Source organism: Coenobita brevimanus, chromosome 61 (assembly GCF_032717465.1).
Source record: "Coenobita brevimanus isolate Jiangsu-jjx chromosome 61, ASM3271746v2, whole genome shotgun sequence".
Classification (NCBI taxonomy): Eukaryota; Metazoa; Arthropoda; class Malacostraca; order Decapoda; family Coenobitidae; genus Coenobita; species Coenobita brevimanus.
In genome coordinates, this window is record NC_137014.1 from 36531029 (window position 1) to 36548410 (window position 17382).

Below are 17382 nucleotides of genomic sequence, written 5' to 3' on the forward strand. Positions count from 1 at the left end.
TGCTATCCACCTTTCATGACAGTGACTTGAAGTTATTTGATTCCTTTGGCCCAAAACCGAAAAATCACACTAATGCTTGATCAACATTTTTCTGACTTTACACATATGACAATTGCAACAAATAAGCTTTGCACAGGTATCGTTAGCTACTTATAGCATATCATTTGTCTGATGGCAGTATTGCTGTTAGTACCGTCATCACTGTCTCTTCACTCACACTTGTACCAGTAATTTTTTTTTTTTTTTTTTTTTTTTTTTTTTTAACATGGTAGTTTTATTTTCCTACATGAGTTTATGAAATTTTGCTTTAAAAGTAGGTAGTCTGATGTTGAGATGCTGAAGAAGTGCCTCCTCACCTTTGCATTCAGAAGTGGATTATGTGCTGTAAAACAAATTTTTCCTTTCATGTTAATTTTGAGTAATCTTACTTGGTATAAAAAGGAAGAGAAGTGTTTGAGAGAAGAAGGGAGGTAATGAGAGTAAAGCCTGGAGGCACTTCTGTCATGGTCTTCCTCTATCAGAGGTGATGTTAAGTTCTTTTGCTTTTTATTATTATTATTATTGTTACATTATTTTTTGTTGTAGATGGGGGCGCTCACCATCCACTCACTCGATGTAGTGCTGCTCTCAGGTTTCTGCCTTTTCCTCTCCTCTCTCCATTCCTTCCTTCCTCTTTTGTCTTTCTTTACTTCATTCTTTCCTCGTCCTTCTGCCTACGGGTGACTTTACACTCCCTCTTTTGTCTTTCTTTCTTTCATTCGTTCCTCTTCCTTCTGCCTGTGGGTGACTCTACACTGAGTGACAAGCCAATGGTTTCCTGTACACTAGGAAACCATTTACTATGCTGGGTGGTAACCATATAACCAAATTATGGCACCTGGTGGTTTAGTGGGTAATTACAGCACTCCAATTGGATTGAGCTGGTGAAGGTTTTTATCCAAGGGGTGGTTGGGATTATTGCTCATGTAATGCCACTCAGGGATGAGTGAGGCTGGTCACTTTCATCTTAAATGTCAGGACCAACTTGCCTAGCCCCGGACTTCTACGCTTCTCTTGGGGCAACACAGGATTGGATGATGATGAATGTTTGAATGTTACATTATTTTCTTTTCAGCTGCCGGAGAACAGTGGAGCCAAGAAGAAAACAGTGAAGAGTGTGAGCATGATAGAGTGCCAGGTATCACAAATGGTGTTATGGCAGTCAATGGGATCCACAAAGCCCCTGGTGGTGGCCAGGCACTGCCACCACCCAGGGGAGAGAGGCACAGTGACCAGTCCCTCTTGAACAATAACTTAGTGGAAGAGAAATGCAACCTGAGGTGTGCTGATGACAAATCCTTCTGTCTTTACCACAAGTTTCCAGCCAAGGTCAACAATAATGTCTATCCAGAAAAGAGGGCCTCCGTCAAGGATGGCATGGATGAGTACTTCCAGATGCATGCTTCTCCCAGCACTGGCAGACCACAGCAGCAACCACTACCACAACAGCCTCAGGCCCGTCAGCTTAGTCGAAATGAGCTGAGCCCAAGCCGAGAACCTCCCAAATACCCTGACCAGCTCAACTTGCTCAATGGGGAGGAGGAGGATGAAGATGATGGGTGTATCTACACCTACAAAGGTGAAAACTTTGAGGCCAACCTTTCCCATCTGATAGACATGTGCCTGAGTTGTGGGCTGCCCAACACGGAGCGCAGTGTGGAAGCGCGTGGCTCAGCACTTGCCCACCGCATCCGCACTACTCGCCCTGACCCGCCTCACCAGAACAACCTTTTTTCTCCGGATATGGACTTTTTAGAGATGGACTTTGACCCAGGTCCCAATGGTGATGGTGATGTGGATTCTGACTGTGAGGACAATTGTGTTGATGAGTGTGATAGTAGGTTAGGTAGAGAGCATGCTGCTGCCTTTAGTCCCGCTGGTGCTTTGAATCCTATAAGTGTTTTAGACAGGAAAGCTAATAATTATTGTTCTGAAATGAGGAACCTTATGTGCAAACGGTGTGAGTCTAGTATATGTGATGGTAAAATTGACAATGTGGCCTTGAATTTGAGTGTACATGAAGTTAACTCACCCTTGAACATTGGTAGGGGCCCCAGTGCTGGTTTGGATGATAGACCCAAACCAGCAGATAGTGTGTTAAATGTGCCAAGGGACAAAATGAACCTTTCAAAAGACCTGAATGTCAAGCTCAACCAGTTTTGTGATGAACAAGAGGAAGCAGTTGGAGCAGTTGCTGCCCCACTTGCTCCTGAGGAAGAATATGATCCCCCTGATAATGACAGTGTGGAGAACAACCTGGGTGAGGCTGACATAATGGACATGATAGATGATGATTTTTGTGAGGATGCTGATGATGAAGATGGTGATGATAGCAATTCTGAAAGATATGAAGCAGTAGGTAGATCCCGAGGAGGAAGCGAGGGGGCCATAAGGGCTCATGAGGACTCCCAGGTGGGGCCAGGTGCCTGCAGCAGGACTGCTACCAAAACTGGCAATAGGAATAACAACAACCTTGGATCTGTCTCTGCCCCAGAGGTGAGCCCAGCCAAAGAGTATAGTCCCCTGGAGAAGTTTGGCCGTAGTGTAAGTTTTCATAACCAACTGTCAAGCCCCAAGTATGAAAATGTCTGCTTCTCCCACCGACCCAAGAAGGAAGAACAGCAGCTAGAACTCAGCCATGTCACATCCACACCACAACCAGACACTGCTAACCTAGAGGCTTGTGCTGGCCGACTCCATAGGCGCGAAAACTCTGTTTTCAACATACTCTCGGATCCATCAACTTCACAGGTATTCATGCATGTTCTTTATGAAGACTTAGATTCTAATGTGATTATAAATAAATTTGGCAGATAGCAATGTACTGTACACATTTACAAGTCATTTTACATGCTGATGGCTTTGATATTGCATCCCAGCCTACAGCATAGTATGCTGATGGATTGAGAAGACAGAATACTATCCACATATTCCTAAGACGAAATGAAGGCAGCTGAAAGGGAGGGGGTAGTGGGTTTGTGAGTTCAAATGCCTATTGAATGAAAAAAGGAGGGGATACAAAAGGTGGTCTGTCCCTGCCCTGCTTTGGGTCCAGGAAAGTTGGATAGCTGTGTGAAATGTTTGAGGTGTGAAGGAAGAATAAAAAAGAAAACAAGTAGCAAAAGCTTCTGAGGTAGGAATGTATTATGTGATGGTATTTACAGGACAAAAGTGAGGGGGAATACGGTAATCTCTCTATTATCCGGACGCAGTGACCTGGCTGTTTGAACCCATTATTTGTACATTTTTCCATATTATCCAGACAAAATGCCTGCATCCGGGTGGAAGTTATGATTGCGAGAACATCTCCGCCCAGCCATGCGGGAGTAGCCTGGTGGCGCCACTCTTTCTGGCTGGGTAGTTTTCCCAGTGGTGATTGCTTTTCTGTGGGTGATGGGTCTGTTTGACCATGGTAATTGCTTGGCTGTGGTTTATAGGGCTGCCTGACCAGATAGTGTTAAATGACAGGAACAACTGTTGTACGAAGTACTGTAGTGGCCTTTTACACTGGATTTCAAAGTTATATAGGTTATGTACGGAGGGGGGCCAGGGGAGAAGTCCATTATCCAGACAGAGCCATTACCTGGACATGCCATTGGCTCTGTTACCTCAGATAATGGAGGGCTTACTGTACAGTGTTGTAAACTATACAACAGATGACCTATCAGTTTAGGCCTACATGGACAGATATGAAAATGAGTGGATGGAGTTGAGTGGAAATTGGTTTGTTGAGGAATGATTAGTGGGAGAGTTAAAAATAAAACTAAACACTTATCTCGGGCAGGTGTACAGTATATAAAGACTGTGATGTGGTGGTAGTGTAGGAAAACACGAGTCTGAGACAGTGTTATTCCTGACCAGTTTCACCAAAAGGCTTCATCCTCTTGAGAAGCCTTTTGGCGAAACCGGTCAGGAATAAAACTTGTCTCAGACTCGTGCTGCACTGCACCACCCTCGTGTAACTGACCTATTGTCTCAACTATGATTTGATTTATGTTGGTGAGACAGGCAGGGACTTGGACACTAAAATCAAAGAACGCAAGCTTGCTATGTATTCAGGACTTGTCCTGGTAATATTAATATTGCTTTGTTCATGCTTTTGACAACAGTTGTGCAATTAACTTGGAAGATAATATAATTTACTTCACAAGTTTGGCAATTCTTGATAGTTTATTACAATAGAGTTGTTAATACAGATCTATAGCATTACTTCAAGAATTTCATTGCAAGTGGTGTTTCATATCAACTTTATCCAGTTTTGTAGTACACCTGTCCACAAGGCATTGCTGGTTTTGCTTAGGCCCAGTCAGAATGAATCATGGCAGGTCAGGTAGGGAGAGGGTTACTTATACTCTGTTTTTCGGACAATCCATTACCATAACTGGGCGTTGTGATCTGGCTGGGCAAAACCATTTTTCATACATTTTTCCATAATATCTGGACAATGCATCAGCTGAAATTTTGGTTGCGAGAAAATTTCCATCCGGATGGGCAGGAAATAGTCTGGTGGCACTGCCATATCTGGCTGGATAGTTTACCCGGCATCCACTAGAGACCCCCTTTGCTCGATCTCTTTTCCCACATAGCGATTGTGTTGTAAACAGCTCCTCGCAGACAGTTGCTATGGTGGTGCACATGGCGGCTTTTGTGGTGATTCCCCACCTGCTTTAGGCCTTGCTATTCCTTGCATGCCTCTTCTTAGGGTGTGTGATGATGGCCCCTCCACCAGGGAAAAGAAAGAGGGTAGTGCTGACTTTGTAGAAGTGGGAAATCCTGGGTAAGATTCATGCAGGATGGTCGAATCTTGAATGTTCATGTTGGTTTTATTCTTGCTTACTGTACTGTACCATGATTTAATTCTATTTTACCATGATTTTATTCCATTTTACCATTATGTTTTGTGTAGCCAATTTTTTCATGTTTTCACATCGCTGCAGGGTATGGTCCTGCAGTGGTGATTGCTTGTCTGTAGTTGATGGGCCTGCTTGACCTTGGTAATTGCTTGGCTGTGGTTTATAAGTCTACTTGGCCAGACAGAATAGTGTTAAACAACAGGAACAAGTATTGTACGATGTTCCATTGTGGCCTTTTAAACTGGCTTTCAAAGTTAGGTTATGTACGAATAGGGACCAGGGGAGAAGTCCATTATCCGGACGGAGCTGTTACCCGGACTTGCCTTTGGCTCTGTTACGTTGGATAATCAAGGGATTACTGTATTTCTTTGCTGTTGGTTGTATCAGTAGGTGTTCACACTCCACTGATGAAAATGAAAGTGGTCCCTGAAACTTTTTTTTTTTTTTAGCATCTATTCAATAAACCTACTGGTATATACATAAATAATATACTGGTGTACTTGTTTACAGTTCTGTATACAGGTATATTTGAAATTGAGCTTTTCAGAGCTGGCTGTATCAGTGTTTTAATTTAATCTTTCAGTCACTTATAATCATTCAGTAGTACAGTGGATACGGTACCAAATTTCAGTGTTTATACTGGTCACACCTCGCTGAACTTGATCATTGCTAAATTTGCTATGGTAGCTATATATTTTTGCATACAAGTACTGTACTGTCCTCATGTCTGTACTTACTTTCATGGCAGTATGCCTCATGTAGCCTCTTCACCCAAATTAACTGTAATCATTTTAATGCATAATACAAGTATGATTCAAGAAAGGGTAGGACTCGATTTTAGGCAGGGTGGGGCAGAGTGGTGTCCATGTTGCTTTTTTCATTAAATGATGAAAACCTGTTACATACATTTTATGGATTTTAAACCTAGTTTGTCTTTAGTAACACTAAGCACTTAAAGAGTTAGTTGAGTTTAGTATATACTCTAAAGGTTAAGTTTTCAGAGATGTGAGTCAGCTGATTGGAGATATACCATTTATCGGTACCGTGAGCCGGGGTGAATTCGGACACGGGGTGGTTTCGGACGAAATTTGCATAAAAAGATTAAATGCTACGCAGCTGCTAAACGAAGAAAGATATCGTATATATTTAAACGGGATAATGTTGCATAGGTTTTGTAAAATGTTATGTATAATTATCTTTTTAAAATATTATGTTCCACTGGTGAATATATTGTAAAAAAGACAATGCTATTTTTTGGTGAAAAAATGAATACGGGAAAACTTGGTCTGGTGTGAACGAATCATAACAAACCGCACGCTTATACACATTTAGAGGTTTACTTTAACGTCTAACTTGAAGATTGGAACAGAGAAAGGGTTAAAATCTGCATTTTAAATGTATGTAAACATGACATGAGTGAATGTGTACGCATTTTTGGGATTTAAAGGGGTAACTTCGGACAATGGATATTTAAAGGGTTGAGGTCAGACAGCATATCTAATTTGCTTTTTTTATATGTAATAAAACATATTTTGTACAATGTACACAGTCTGCATGCTTATTTTTGTTTTTGCTGCTAAGAAATATGATGTGAGAACACATATTATTTAAGTTACCATATGGTACGGTACCGGTATGATATCCTTATAGTTCGTCTCCACTCCCTCCTCTTGTTCCTCATTCCTAACTCCTGTTTCTCCTTCCCAAGCTCCTTCTCTCATTCCTTCCCAAGCTCCTTCACTCTTTAGCTCTTTCCTTCCCTATCTTCTGTTCCTCCATTCCAAGTTCCCTTTAATTAGGCATTTAAATAGCCGGCACGCTTTAAACCGTCCGGTCAGTCAGTCACAATCGTGCCTTTAGCCTGCGCATAGCGTGAGAATGTACTCCCTATAATGTATATGTATAATCAACTAAACTGGGGTTGTAAGTCAATGGAAAATTTATTTTTTCATCTATTTTTGCTATATATCACTACTATTTACTTGTAATTTTTCTGTATTTTTTGTATTTTTTTCAGCAATTTTTTTAAAAGTCGCGCAGTGTCCGAAGACCCCCCAGAACTGTCCAAACATTCAGCTGAGCTACTAGGGGCCCATTTCAGTGCATTTCTAATGAGTGTCCAGGGTCACCCCAAGGCAGTCCGAAGTCTCCCCAGTCCGGGGTGACCTCGGACACCTATAAAATATTTTACTACGTCTAGATGGAGATACTGAGATTATCTGGCTGTTAGATACTTACAGGTTATTGGCTCACGTACGTATGTAATACTTAACATCAGTATTTTGGCCAAAATAAATTGTGTCAGGATGAAATAACCTTCAAAATCGTACGAAGTCACCCCGGTTCACGGTACCTGTTTTTATGATTTAGCTTTGATGACTTGAAACATGTGGAGCACAAAAAACTGAGAGTATGGTATCGCTGACATTACATTTAGAGATAAGAAATGGCATTCACCAGAGAGATCGAGCGCTAACTTTACATACGCCTGGTAAATTTAGCATCCAATTTTTCAGAATGTAAGCTTAAACTGCACAGAGTCAGTGTCAGATGCAAGTGCAGGAAGCAGTCTGCCGGGTGTGGGGAGCTCCACTCCTGGCTACCCCATCCCCTCCCAGCCTCCTGCTACTCACCGGGCCACCCCACCACCCCTAATACCTCCCACCACGACCACCACCACCACTACCACCGCCTCTGCTTGCTCTGCCCCTCCACCTTCATCACATCCATGTCCACTTCCAGTCAAGTCTTTGCGGCCTAAGAACACCAATCCCACCCAAGATCCAAATACAGTAAGAGGATGTGATGGTTGGGATTAGACAGGAAGTTTAATAATTTTTATGAATTTAAATCAAAGTGCACAAGCAGTACAATATGGTACATATTTTAATTTAATTCATGTTCTGTCATGTATTAAGTAGTGTTCACTGTGTACCTGCTTCTATTTCTCGACATTTGTTTGAGATACAGTACCATGAAAAAAGTTAATTTGAAAATGCTTTTATTCAAGCCTGTTTCATGCTGGGTTTTCCAGCATTGCTCCTTTTGAAATATGATATGGTGTCCAGTACTGCTGCTACAGTACCCTTCTTTGCATATATGGTTACCATACTTATGATACAGCACAGGAACCAGGCAGTAAAGGGGAAATGCTTAAGGCAGCTGTTAAGGTGAAGATACAGTAGGCAGTGAGATTGGGTGACAGTGGAAAAGGTTGAGGTATCATGGTGAGGAAGAAGTCAGCACAGTAAAGTATGAAAACTAACAAGAACTTTAGGGAGAGTACCAGGAGATTAGAGAAAGGCAATTCTAGTTCATTTGAAATATGGAAGGGTAGCAAGGAAGAGTGTGTAGTAAACAAATCACAGAGGGATCAGTCTGTACCAGATATGATGTATAATATGGTGGGCTGGTGTAGAGATGGTGTGATACGGTATATTGCAGAAGATAATGCTGGTGAGGAGCAGTATGAGACTAACAAGAGTAAGGGGTTTATGGATTTGATATTGACAATGAGGATTTTGACTGAAAAGTATGTTGCAAAGAATATGAGCATTGTATCCTTTCCAGCATATTCCCTAACAGAAGTATGACTGTATTAAAGGATTTGGATGCCAAATAATATTTGAGAAAATCTTTTAAGCATGAATACAAGCTCTGAATTCAAATCTGGAGACCAAGAGACCATATTATTTCATGTACGAGAGACCTCGTGGGGAGAAGGATTTAGAAACTGTCTCCTTTACCTCTCATAGCCAGAGGACCTACTAAGTATTTTATATTGTGTCATGCCTGATTATTTTATTCAGTGTAGTAGTAGCCCTCAGGCATGGCCGTATCCAGGATAAAATGGTCAGGCTTATGATTATTTACAGTGGCAGAGGGGTGGAGGTACAGCATGACGGTAATTTAAGTCCTTGCCATCTGCTTGTATTGTATGTGAAGGCTTAAGAATTTAGGAAAGTAGATTGATACCACATGCCCCTGTGCAGCTGGTTAATGAGGTGGATCTTGATTAGGAATAAGCACTGGGTATTATGCAATCATGTCGTAGTTGCAGCTTTCAGACATTTCAGGGGGCTGGAATTCAGGCTCTTTTCTTATTAATTATGTCCCTAAAGTGTAAGATACTATTGTCAAGTCACCTAAGGTGCGGGTAATTGGTTCTGGAACAATCCCGCCCCACAGAAAACCGTGCCATAGAAATAACTAAACTTATGGGAAAAATGGAATTTGGTTCTGGACGTTCTCCCAAAGTCCCCCTTCTCACCCCACTTTTCCCCATTTGCCCCCACTTTACACAGGCACACAATCAAGCAGTCAGTCAGTGCATGTATTACATGTAACAACAGGCACAAAAAACGGGAGGATGATCAGCCTTGTGTCTACTTACAGTCCTTTGTAAAACTGGTATGAACAGGTTAGTGACGAAGCACCTGTCTCTGAGCTAAGACGAAGTATAGTGCCTTCCATCATCGTCGTCATGTACTGTATATAAGAATGATTATTAATGTATTAAATGTGAGTTTTGTTGACACTTGAGCATACAAACTTCATCAAATAAACTTCTGTCAGTGCTGGACCAGGCAGCCTCTGCCATCTTTAATGTTTTGGTCAGTCAACTGGTCAGCTGACTGACCAAAACATTAAAGATGGCAGAGGCTGCCCGGTCCAGCACTGATTGAAGAAGTTTATTTGATGAAGTTTGTATGCTCAAATGTCAACAAGACTCACATTTAACACATTAATAATCATTCTTTTATATGTGATGATGATGATGGGAGGCATTATACTTCGTCTTAGGTCAGAGATAGGTGCTTCATCACTAACCAGTTCATGGTGGTTTTACGAACAAACCTATAAACTAGTCACAATGTCCAAAGAATCTTGAATGTTTAATTACTGAACACAATGAATTTGGTGGTTTAACTTCCTCATAAGAGAGAAAAAAGTCCACAGTTGGAGCACTTGTAGGATGGAGCTGGAGTGGTTGCCATCTTCTTTGTTTACAAACAGAGGAGCGCGTTGACCACCAGGGGAATTTGCCCGGGCGTTTCAAACCTTGCCATGCCACCGCGCCATAGGTATTTTATGCACATGGTTCGTTTTTTCTGGTTCTGGCACCTTGCCGTGTCATGGAAAACCGTGGCATGGAAGTCCATGCCATAGGCGACTTGACTGTATATTCTTTTCACTTTAACATGGACTAAAATTGCCATCTAATTCTTATATCTTAGTGCCATGTAGTCCTCGTGGGCTTGGTGCTAGTCCTTATTACTTACTTACTTAATTCTTGTATCCTCAGTTGTAACAATAGATTAATACTAGAATAACTAGAATAAGATGCTTGTCACAAAGAAGTGCTGTGGAGAGGATGTAGGGTCATAGCGTTAGTATTTGCCTCTGTTGCTTGAAATTAAGGTAAAAAAGTTAAGGTGAAAGAACTTGCATTCAGTGTCCTTGCACTTTATGCTTTGGAGCATTCTGTAATTGATGCTTCCTCCTCACCTGCATTGTTTTTGTGTCACTGTACCGGGTATGTTTATATATCGGGACCTTTACTGTCTTAGTTCCTCATAGGCCTACCAAGGTTCTTTGGGATGCTTTTGACCACTTTAGCAGTATCAGAAGAGTTTTGAGGATTTCTCTGAGGCAGTTGCTTCTCCTTCTCTGTCTATCTTTCCTGAAAGGGGAGGATTACCGCTATTCCCAGGAATTGTAATTTTCCATGGGAGTGCTGTGGAACCAAAAGCTCGTTGGCTGGTCAGGCTCAGTACTGTGCTCCCAGGCGGGGGAATGCATGGGAATGTTGATGTAATCTTCATTTCTGTCAGAATTGTCTAGTAACAGGGAATCCTAAATGTACCTTCGGCTTGCATGAGTACTTAGTTAAATAAAAGCTAAACCTTGAGAGAGAAATACAGGTGGGTCCTGTTATACAAGTAGGGTATGCCAGTGGAGGACTGCTTGGATAGTGAAAACTTGTATGATGGAGTACATAACGTATGGGAAAAATTTCGTCAGGCTAACTGACCCCCGTCAGCTCTGGTCCAGATAAAATCACAAAAAATTAAAGATTACAAACACCTTAAACGCACCTATAATAATGCATATTATGGTTATGTCTCCATTCCTTCCTTCCTCTTCTGTCTTTCTTTACTTCATTCTTTCCTCGTCCTTCTGCCTACGTGTGACTTTACACTCCCTCTTTTGTCTTTCTTTCTTTCATTCTTTCCTCCTCCTTCTACCTATGGGTGACTCTACACTGAGTGACAAGCCTAATGGCTTCCTGTACACCAGGAAACCATTTACTACGCTGGGTGGTAACCATATAACCAGATTATGGCACCTGGTGGTCTAGTGGGTAATTACAGCACTCCAATCAGATTGAGCCGGTGAAGGTTTTTATCCAAGGGGTGGTTGGGATTATTGCTCATGTAATGCCACTCAGGGATGAGTGAGGCTGGTCACTCTCATCTTAAATGTCAGGACCAAATTGCCTAGCCCTGGGCTTCTACGCTTCTCATGGGGCAACGTAGAATTGGATGATGGATGGATGGAAGTAGTGAAAGGAGGAAATGGCGTGAATAAAGTAAGTAAACTTACTTAAGTAGTATGAGCGCTGTCTGGCTCAACCACCCCTAAGAGTCTCCACCACCGCTGGGGCATGTTCCATTTTCTATCACCGAAGAACAAGAGAGAAATGGTTGGTGGCAGCATTATAGGGTGGCTAAAGATCTCCCCTGTCTCACTTGCTGAAGACGTAGGGAGAACCTCCACGTCCAAGGGCAATTTTGGAGGCTCGTCAGAGTTTAGGGAGACTGGAGACTCGGCGCCTATGACCTGAGGAGACCTTGTGGTTGTAGGAAAGTGACTGGAGATGTGGCTGCAGCCAAGGACATCTAGTCTGTGGTGAGAAATGGCAAGCTTCTCAGATTTTCCACTCATGCCAAGTCATTTCTTGCAACATCGGAATTTTGTGCTCATATCACTAATTTGGGTCTAAATTGTCCATTCTCATGTCATCAGTTTCCCCTGTGGCATATGCCCATTTAACGGGACCTGCCTGTAATTGAAGTTATTGTATTTGAATAAATACATTTCCATCCATTCATCAGTCATCCCACCCATAATTTCCTCATCAGGAGCATAGAAGCCTGGGGCTAGGCCACTAAGTCCAGACATTTAAAGGAAGTGACCAGTTGCTCTTCCCTGAGCAGCATGATATAAGTTGTATATACAAACCACCCCTTGGAATGAAACTTTTGGTCTATATCCAGTTTCAATACCATAACTCAGTAGACCACCAAGTGTCTGAAGAGTGTATAAGGACAGTAGACCTACTGAACTATATCAGTGCACAACACAAATGCCCATCCTTGATCTCCTTTCATACAACAGAGATCTAGCCCATGAAAATGTGTGTATTTATAAAGCAGTTGGGAATTTTTATGTTATTTGTTTATGCAGCTGTATGGTATTATTAGTGATTTATTTTGAACGATGTGTGTCCAGGCGAGTGAAGGTGAGGGTGGATGTGAAGAAAGCTGCCCACGAGTGAAGAAAGTAATGATCTGGACGGAACTTCAGGCAACAGCTCGCCAGGTGACACAGATTGCTACCTCTGCTTGTGGAGCTACTGCCATAATCAATGTCCTGGTCAGTAACATCTCTTCCAGGTGTCACCTTGTGATAATATTATGGTAGGATGTATAAGGAAGGATTTCTGTAGACTTCTTTTCTTTAATTTTCAGATTGACACTATCATAATTGGAAAGATTGGTGTCCCATATTTGTTCAGTATATAAAGAGTAACTTTAAAATTTGGAAATGTATATGACAGGAACAATGAACTTTTTGGCCAGCCCCGCACGTGCACCTCGCTACACCCCAAGGTCGGCCTGGGGTTGCCAGGCAACGAGTACTGTAGTTTCTCACAAATGTTCATATTCTTATCTTATTTCTGACTTTTTTTTTTTTTTTTCTAATGCTACATTATTCATTTTAGTGACAAATTGTTAACAATTGATTTTTCTATAAAGATATATGTGTACAAGGTTGAATAGAATACTGTACCAGCATTACCAGTACTGTTACAGAGTGTATAATGCCTTGAAAAAATGTAGGCAGTTTGCATAAATGTTTATACTCTTTATTTTCGACATTATTTTCTGTGCTATTTTATTCATATTTCTCTCTCTTTGTTTGCAAGTGTTTGTTCTATAATAGTATATGTGTAAAATAATGAGCAAACAACCAACTTCACTATTACTAACACCGTAAAAACGATGTAAAAAAAACGTAGCCAGTTTACGTAATTGTTTATACTGTACTTTCTTTATTTTCGATGTTACTTTTTTTGCAATTTTATTCATTTTAGTCTCACTTTGTTTGCAAATGTTTGTTCTTCAATAATATATGTATAAAATAGCAAACAACCAACCAACATCACTATTACTAACACCATAAGGAAGGCTAGGTGCGCTGCATCAGCGCACTGTCTCATAAATATACCCGTATTGTATTTCTGACGATATTTTGGGGGGCTACTTCATTTAGTCTCTAATTGTTCATACGAGTTTGTTCTACAGTAACATACGCTTTCAAGAATGAACAGAACATGAACTCGCTATTACTAACACAGTATACAGCAAATAGATAAAGATGTTGTACATGCATACATTAGAAAAGTAAAAAAAATCTGTATACAGTAAATATATCAACAGTTGCCGCCCAATGATGTTTGAAGAGCACAGGAAGAATGGGAAGACACTGGCATGCATTTTAAACCTTATCCTATGAACATCGAACAATCAATCGATTTTTGGTGAATAGTTTACTTCGATAACATAAATAACATCATCGGCCAGCTTATGAGAGTTTTTCAGATGATGTAAATAACGTCTTCGGCCAGCCAAAATGTCAATGCTGTTGAAAAATTAAAACTTTAGATGTAATATTTAACTAACCATCATTGTCTTAATCTTTTATTGTAGACATCTTTAGATAAGCTAGTACTTCTGCATTTGCACTACCTTGAATTCCTCCAAACATTAGTAAGTTGTATTTTTTGTTAGAAGCATGAACAATGGACATAATTGTTTTTTTGTGTATGTGTGCTGTTTAAGATTTTACAGTTAATGAATTCATTTAAACATGTTGTGCTGTGTAGACATACATCAAGTAGAATGAAAGCCAAACCATATTTTGGATACAGTATGTAAGTACTGTAGTGTGCATAGAATTCTATCTTGTAAAAAGTTGTTTGTGATGAGTGAGTGCATAAGAGATATGGTGGTATTAGAGGTAGACTGCGAGAAAACGCTGATTTCACATGCGCGGTGTGTTGGGGAGAGCATGTGGAGATTGTCAGGCGTGAAAGGATTGACCTTGCTGGTGAGTCTCTTCAGTGTGTGGAAGAGTTTTGTTATTTGGGAGACATGTTATGTGCTGGAGGTGGGGCTAGAGCTAGCTCTGTGCCCAGAGTGAGGAGTTGTTGGAAGAAGTTCATGGAGCTGTTGCCTTTCCTGACATTGAGAGGGCCTCCTGCCCCTCTGTGCTAAGGGATCTTTGTATGTGGCATGTGTTAGGAGTGTGATGCTGTATGGTAGTGAGACCTGGGCAGTAAAGGAAGAGCACAGACTCATACATGAAGAAATGACAATGATTAGGTGGATGTGCTGTGCATCCCTAAGTGCAGGGCCTGGGGGGGCTAGGTTTACGATGGAAGATTTGAGGTGTAGGATGGGACTGGAGTGTTTTGGTGTTGTGATGAGGAGGGTAGATTGAGATGGTTTGGGCATGTGGAGAGGATGGGGGATGGTAACTGGATACAGAAAGTGAGAAGTGTTAATGTTAGGTGTAGGGCAGCAAGAGGTAGACCAAAAAAAGGCATGGGATGAGGTCATTGTGACCTTAGGGATAAAAGACTAAGTAGGGAAGCTGCCAGAGATCGAGCAGCATGGAGAACCACTTTTAGGTGACCAAGGCCGACACATGCAAGGATGTTGGTGCCTTCAAAAACTAAACCTAAATGAAAAACGAAACGATACCCTTCTGTGCTTTGTTGATTAGTAGATTCGTTTATACTGCATATATATTATCACCATATATCATTATTCTCCCATCACCAGCATAGTAAGTGTAGATTAAAAAGATGGCCAGAGTAATGTCACTGAAATATCTTTCCCACCACAACAGCTGGCTTTAGACTACAGCCAGCCAATAGAGGAAGTGCAGAATCGTGTCGGGACACGGCTAAGGGCAGAGACTGCTCCGGTGGTTGACTACCTCTTCTCCCGCTCAGTGGCCGGCACCACACACACTGACCTTATCCAGGCTGTGGATGACCTTTCTCATGGTGCTATAAAAGCCAAGTTCTTCCATATGTTCCCCAAGCGTGCTGTCCAGCTCTCACGTTGGCTTGCGCAGTGGATCTCCCGAGGTTGGTCGTGAATCTTACTTTGTCATATTCGCCAAATTTCCTTTGTTTTCCCTCATTCATTGTCATTTTAAAACTGAGTGTACAAAAAGCTATGCAGGTCCTGAGTTTTAGCCAATCATTTATGGAACGTGTATAATTGTTAGATGTGATCAACCAGCATCCCACATTACAGTGTACTCAGTAGTGGTACATCATCATCATAATCATCCAACCCTACGTCGCTCCATGAGGAGCGTAGGAACCCGGGGCTAGGCAAGTTGGTCCTGACATTTAAGATGAGTGACCAGCCTCATTCATCCCTAAGTGGCATTACATGAGCAATCAACCCCAACCATCCCTTGGATATAAACCTTCACTGGCTCAATCCAATTGGAGTGCTGTAATTACCCACTAAACCACCAGGCGCCAAAATTTGGTTATTTGGTGACCACCCAGTGTAGTAAATGGTTTCCTGGTGTACAGGAAACCATTTGGCTTGTCATTCAGTGTAGAGTCACCCACAGGCAGAAGGAAGAGGAAAGAATGAAGGAAAGGAAGACAGAAGAGGGAGTGTAAAGTCACCTGTAGGCAGAAACATGAGGAAAGATGAAGGAAAGAAGGATGGAGAAGAGGAAATGGCAGACACCCGAGAGCAGCAGTACATCGAGTGAGTGGATGGTGAGCACCCCCACCTACCACTGGTAGTGGTACAGAAGTCATAGATTCCATCATCATCATCGTCATCATCATCACGTTTCCAAAAAAAAAAAAAAAAAAAGCTTGTCCACACATTCATGTTATCAGTTTTAATACAGTAATACTGCACTCAGTACTAATTTTAAATGTTTAAGATATTTGACACTGGACTATGTGGATGCCTTGCTGAGAATCCAGCTTAAAGATAAACATTTCCATACTAAATTGTCTGAAGTAAATGGGAATTCATGTGGAGCAGTCTGAGATATCTAATCCTTGAGGCCCTTATAATCTATATTATCATTATTATTAAAACAAACATCATAAGTCGAGGTCTGCATAGTCCCATCTAACCTATATACAGTACTGAATAGGGAAAGTGTAGGTAGTAGGTGATTCGTAGCAGCTGTTTTTTGTTGTGCTGTTATGTAAAATTTGAGTCAGGCATTTTAATATTTGCGTATTGAACACGTGTAAACAAGCTGTTACCACCCATTCTGCCTCTGATATCATTTAATAGATTGTTAGTCATTGAAAGTTACTTCAGCCTTATCCATGAATGTCAATGCTGTAACTTTATATTCTGCAACTAAAAGTGTCCCTAATCACAGTGCGTCACTACCTGTGGTCAAGCAGAGAAAAAAATTATAAGTGATAACATCACGGGGAAGAGTGTAATTGTTAATTTTGTTGGTGAGACAGTCATTCTTTATGTTTAAAACATTGTTAAGATAGTGAAAGGAATATTTTAGCTCATTTGTGGCATGAATGGTTTTAAAGTATGGCAGTATGGGCATTCCTTTGCGTGTGCATATACGTAGCTCTATACAGTATATATATATATATATATATATATATATATATATACAGTAAAAGTCCAATATTTCGTCATCCAAATCCCCGGCAAATCTGACATTTCGGCAGTTTTGAGAAATAGTCCCATTTACGAAAATCTCCGATCGTTCGGCAGATTCTCCGATTCTTTTCGTCAGTCTTGAAATTCTCCATGAGGCTCGCCAGCTAGCTACCCGCCTTTACCCACCTTAGTGAGTGAGATAGTGAAAGTGATGGAACGAGTCTACCACTGCCATGAAGCTCAGAGGCTAGCTCTTTCTCCTATAGCATAAAGAGAGGACAAACATGTAGTGAGTCTAGCATGGGAAAGAGAATCTGTTTCGCCATTCTTCCGAGTTGTTGCCGTGCTGCTGCCGACTTCTCTTGATTCTTCTGTGTGCTTTGTGAACTTCGTACCGAAATACCTCTGAAATTACTATTCGAGTGTGCTGTAAGCACCGTAACATCAGACAGGAGCTTTGTAACACCTGAGTGGACCAGCTGTGTGTTGTGAACAGTATAAACATCTTCTGCGTG

The 17382-nt window shown here is 41.3% G+C and overlaps 1 protein-coding gene across 2 annotated transcripts in view; it reads left to right on the top strand.

Moving 5' to 3' along the window:
- The window catches only part of LOC145403821 (uncharacterized), a 33667-nt gene that overhangs the window by 6557 nt on the left and 9728 nt on the right, over positions 1-17382 (top strand). Inside the window, exons 3-6 of one of the 2 annotated variants that reach the window (XM_080275501.1) lie at positions 1115-2790; positions 7409-7684; positions 12408-12551; positions 15093-15336. In XM_080275501.1, coding sequence (XP_080131627.1) covers positions 1115-2790; positions 7409-7684; positions 12408-12551; positions 15093-15336 — 2340 coding nt within the window. The remainder of the gene's footprint in view (positions 1-1114; positions 2791-7408; positions 7685-12407; positions 12552-15092; positions 15337-17382) is intronic. The other variant, XM_080275502.1, reaches the window with a different exon arrangement.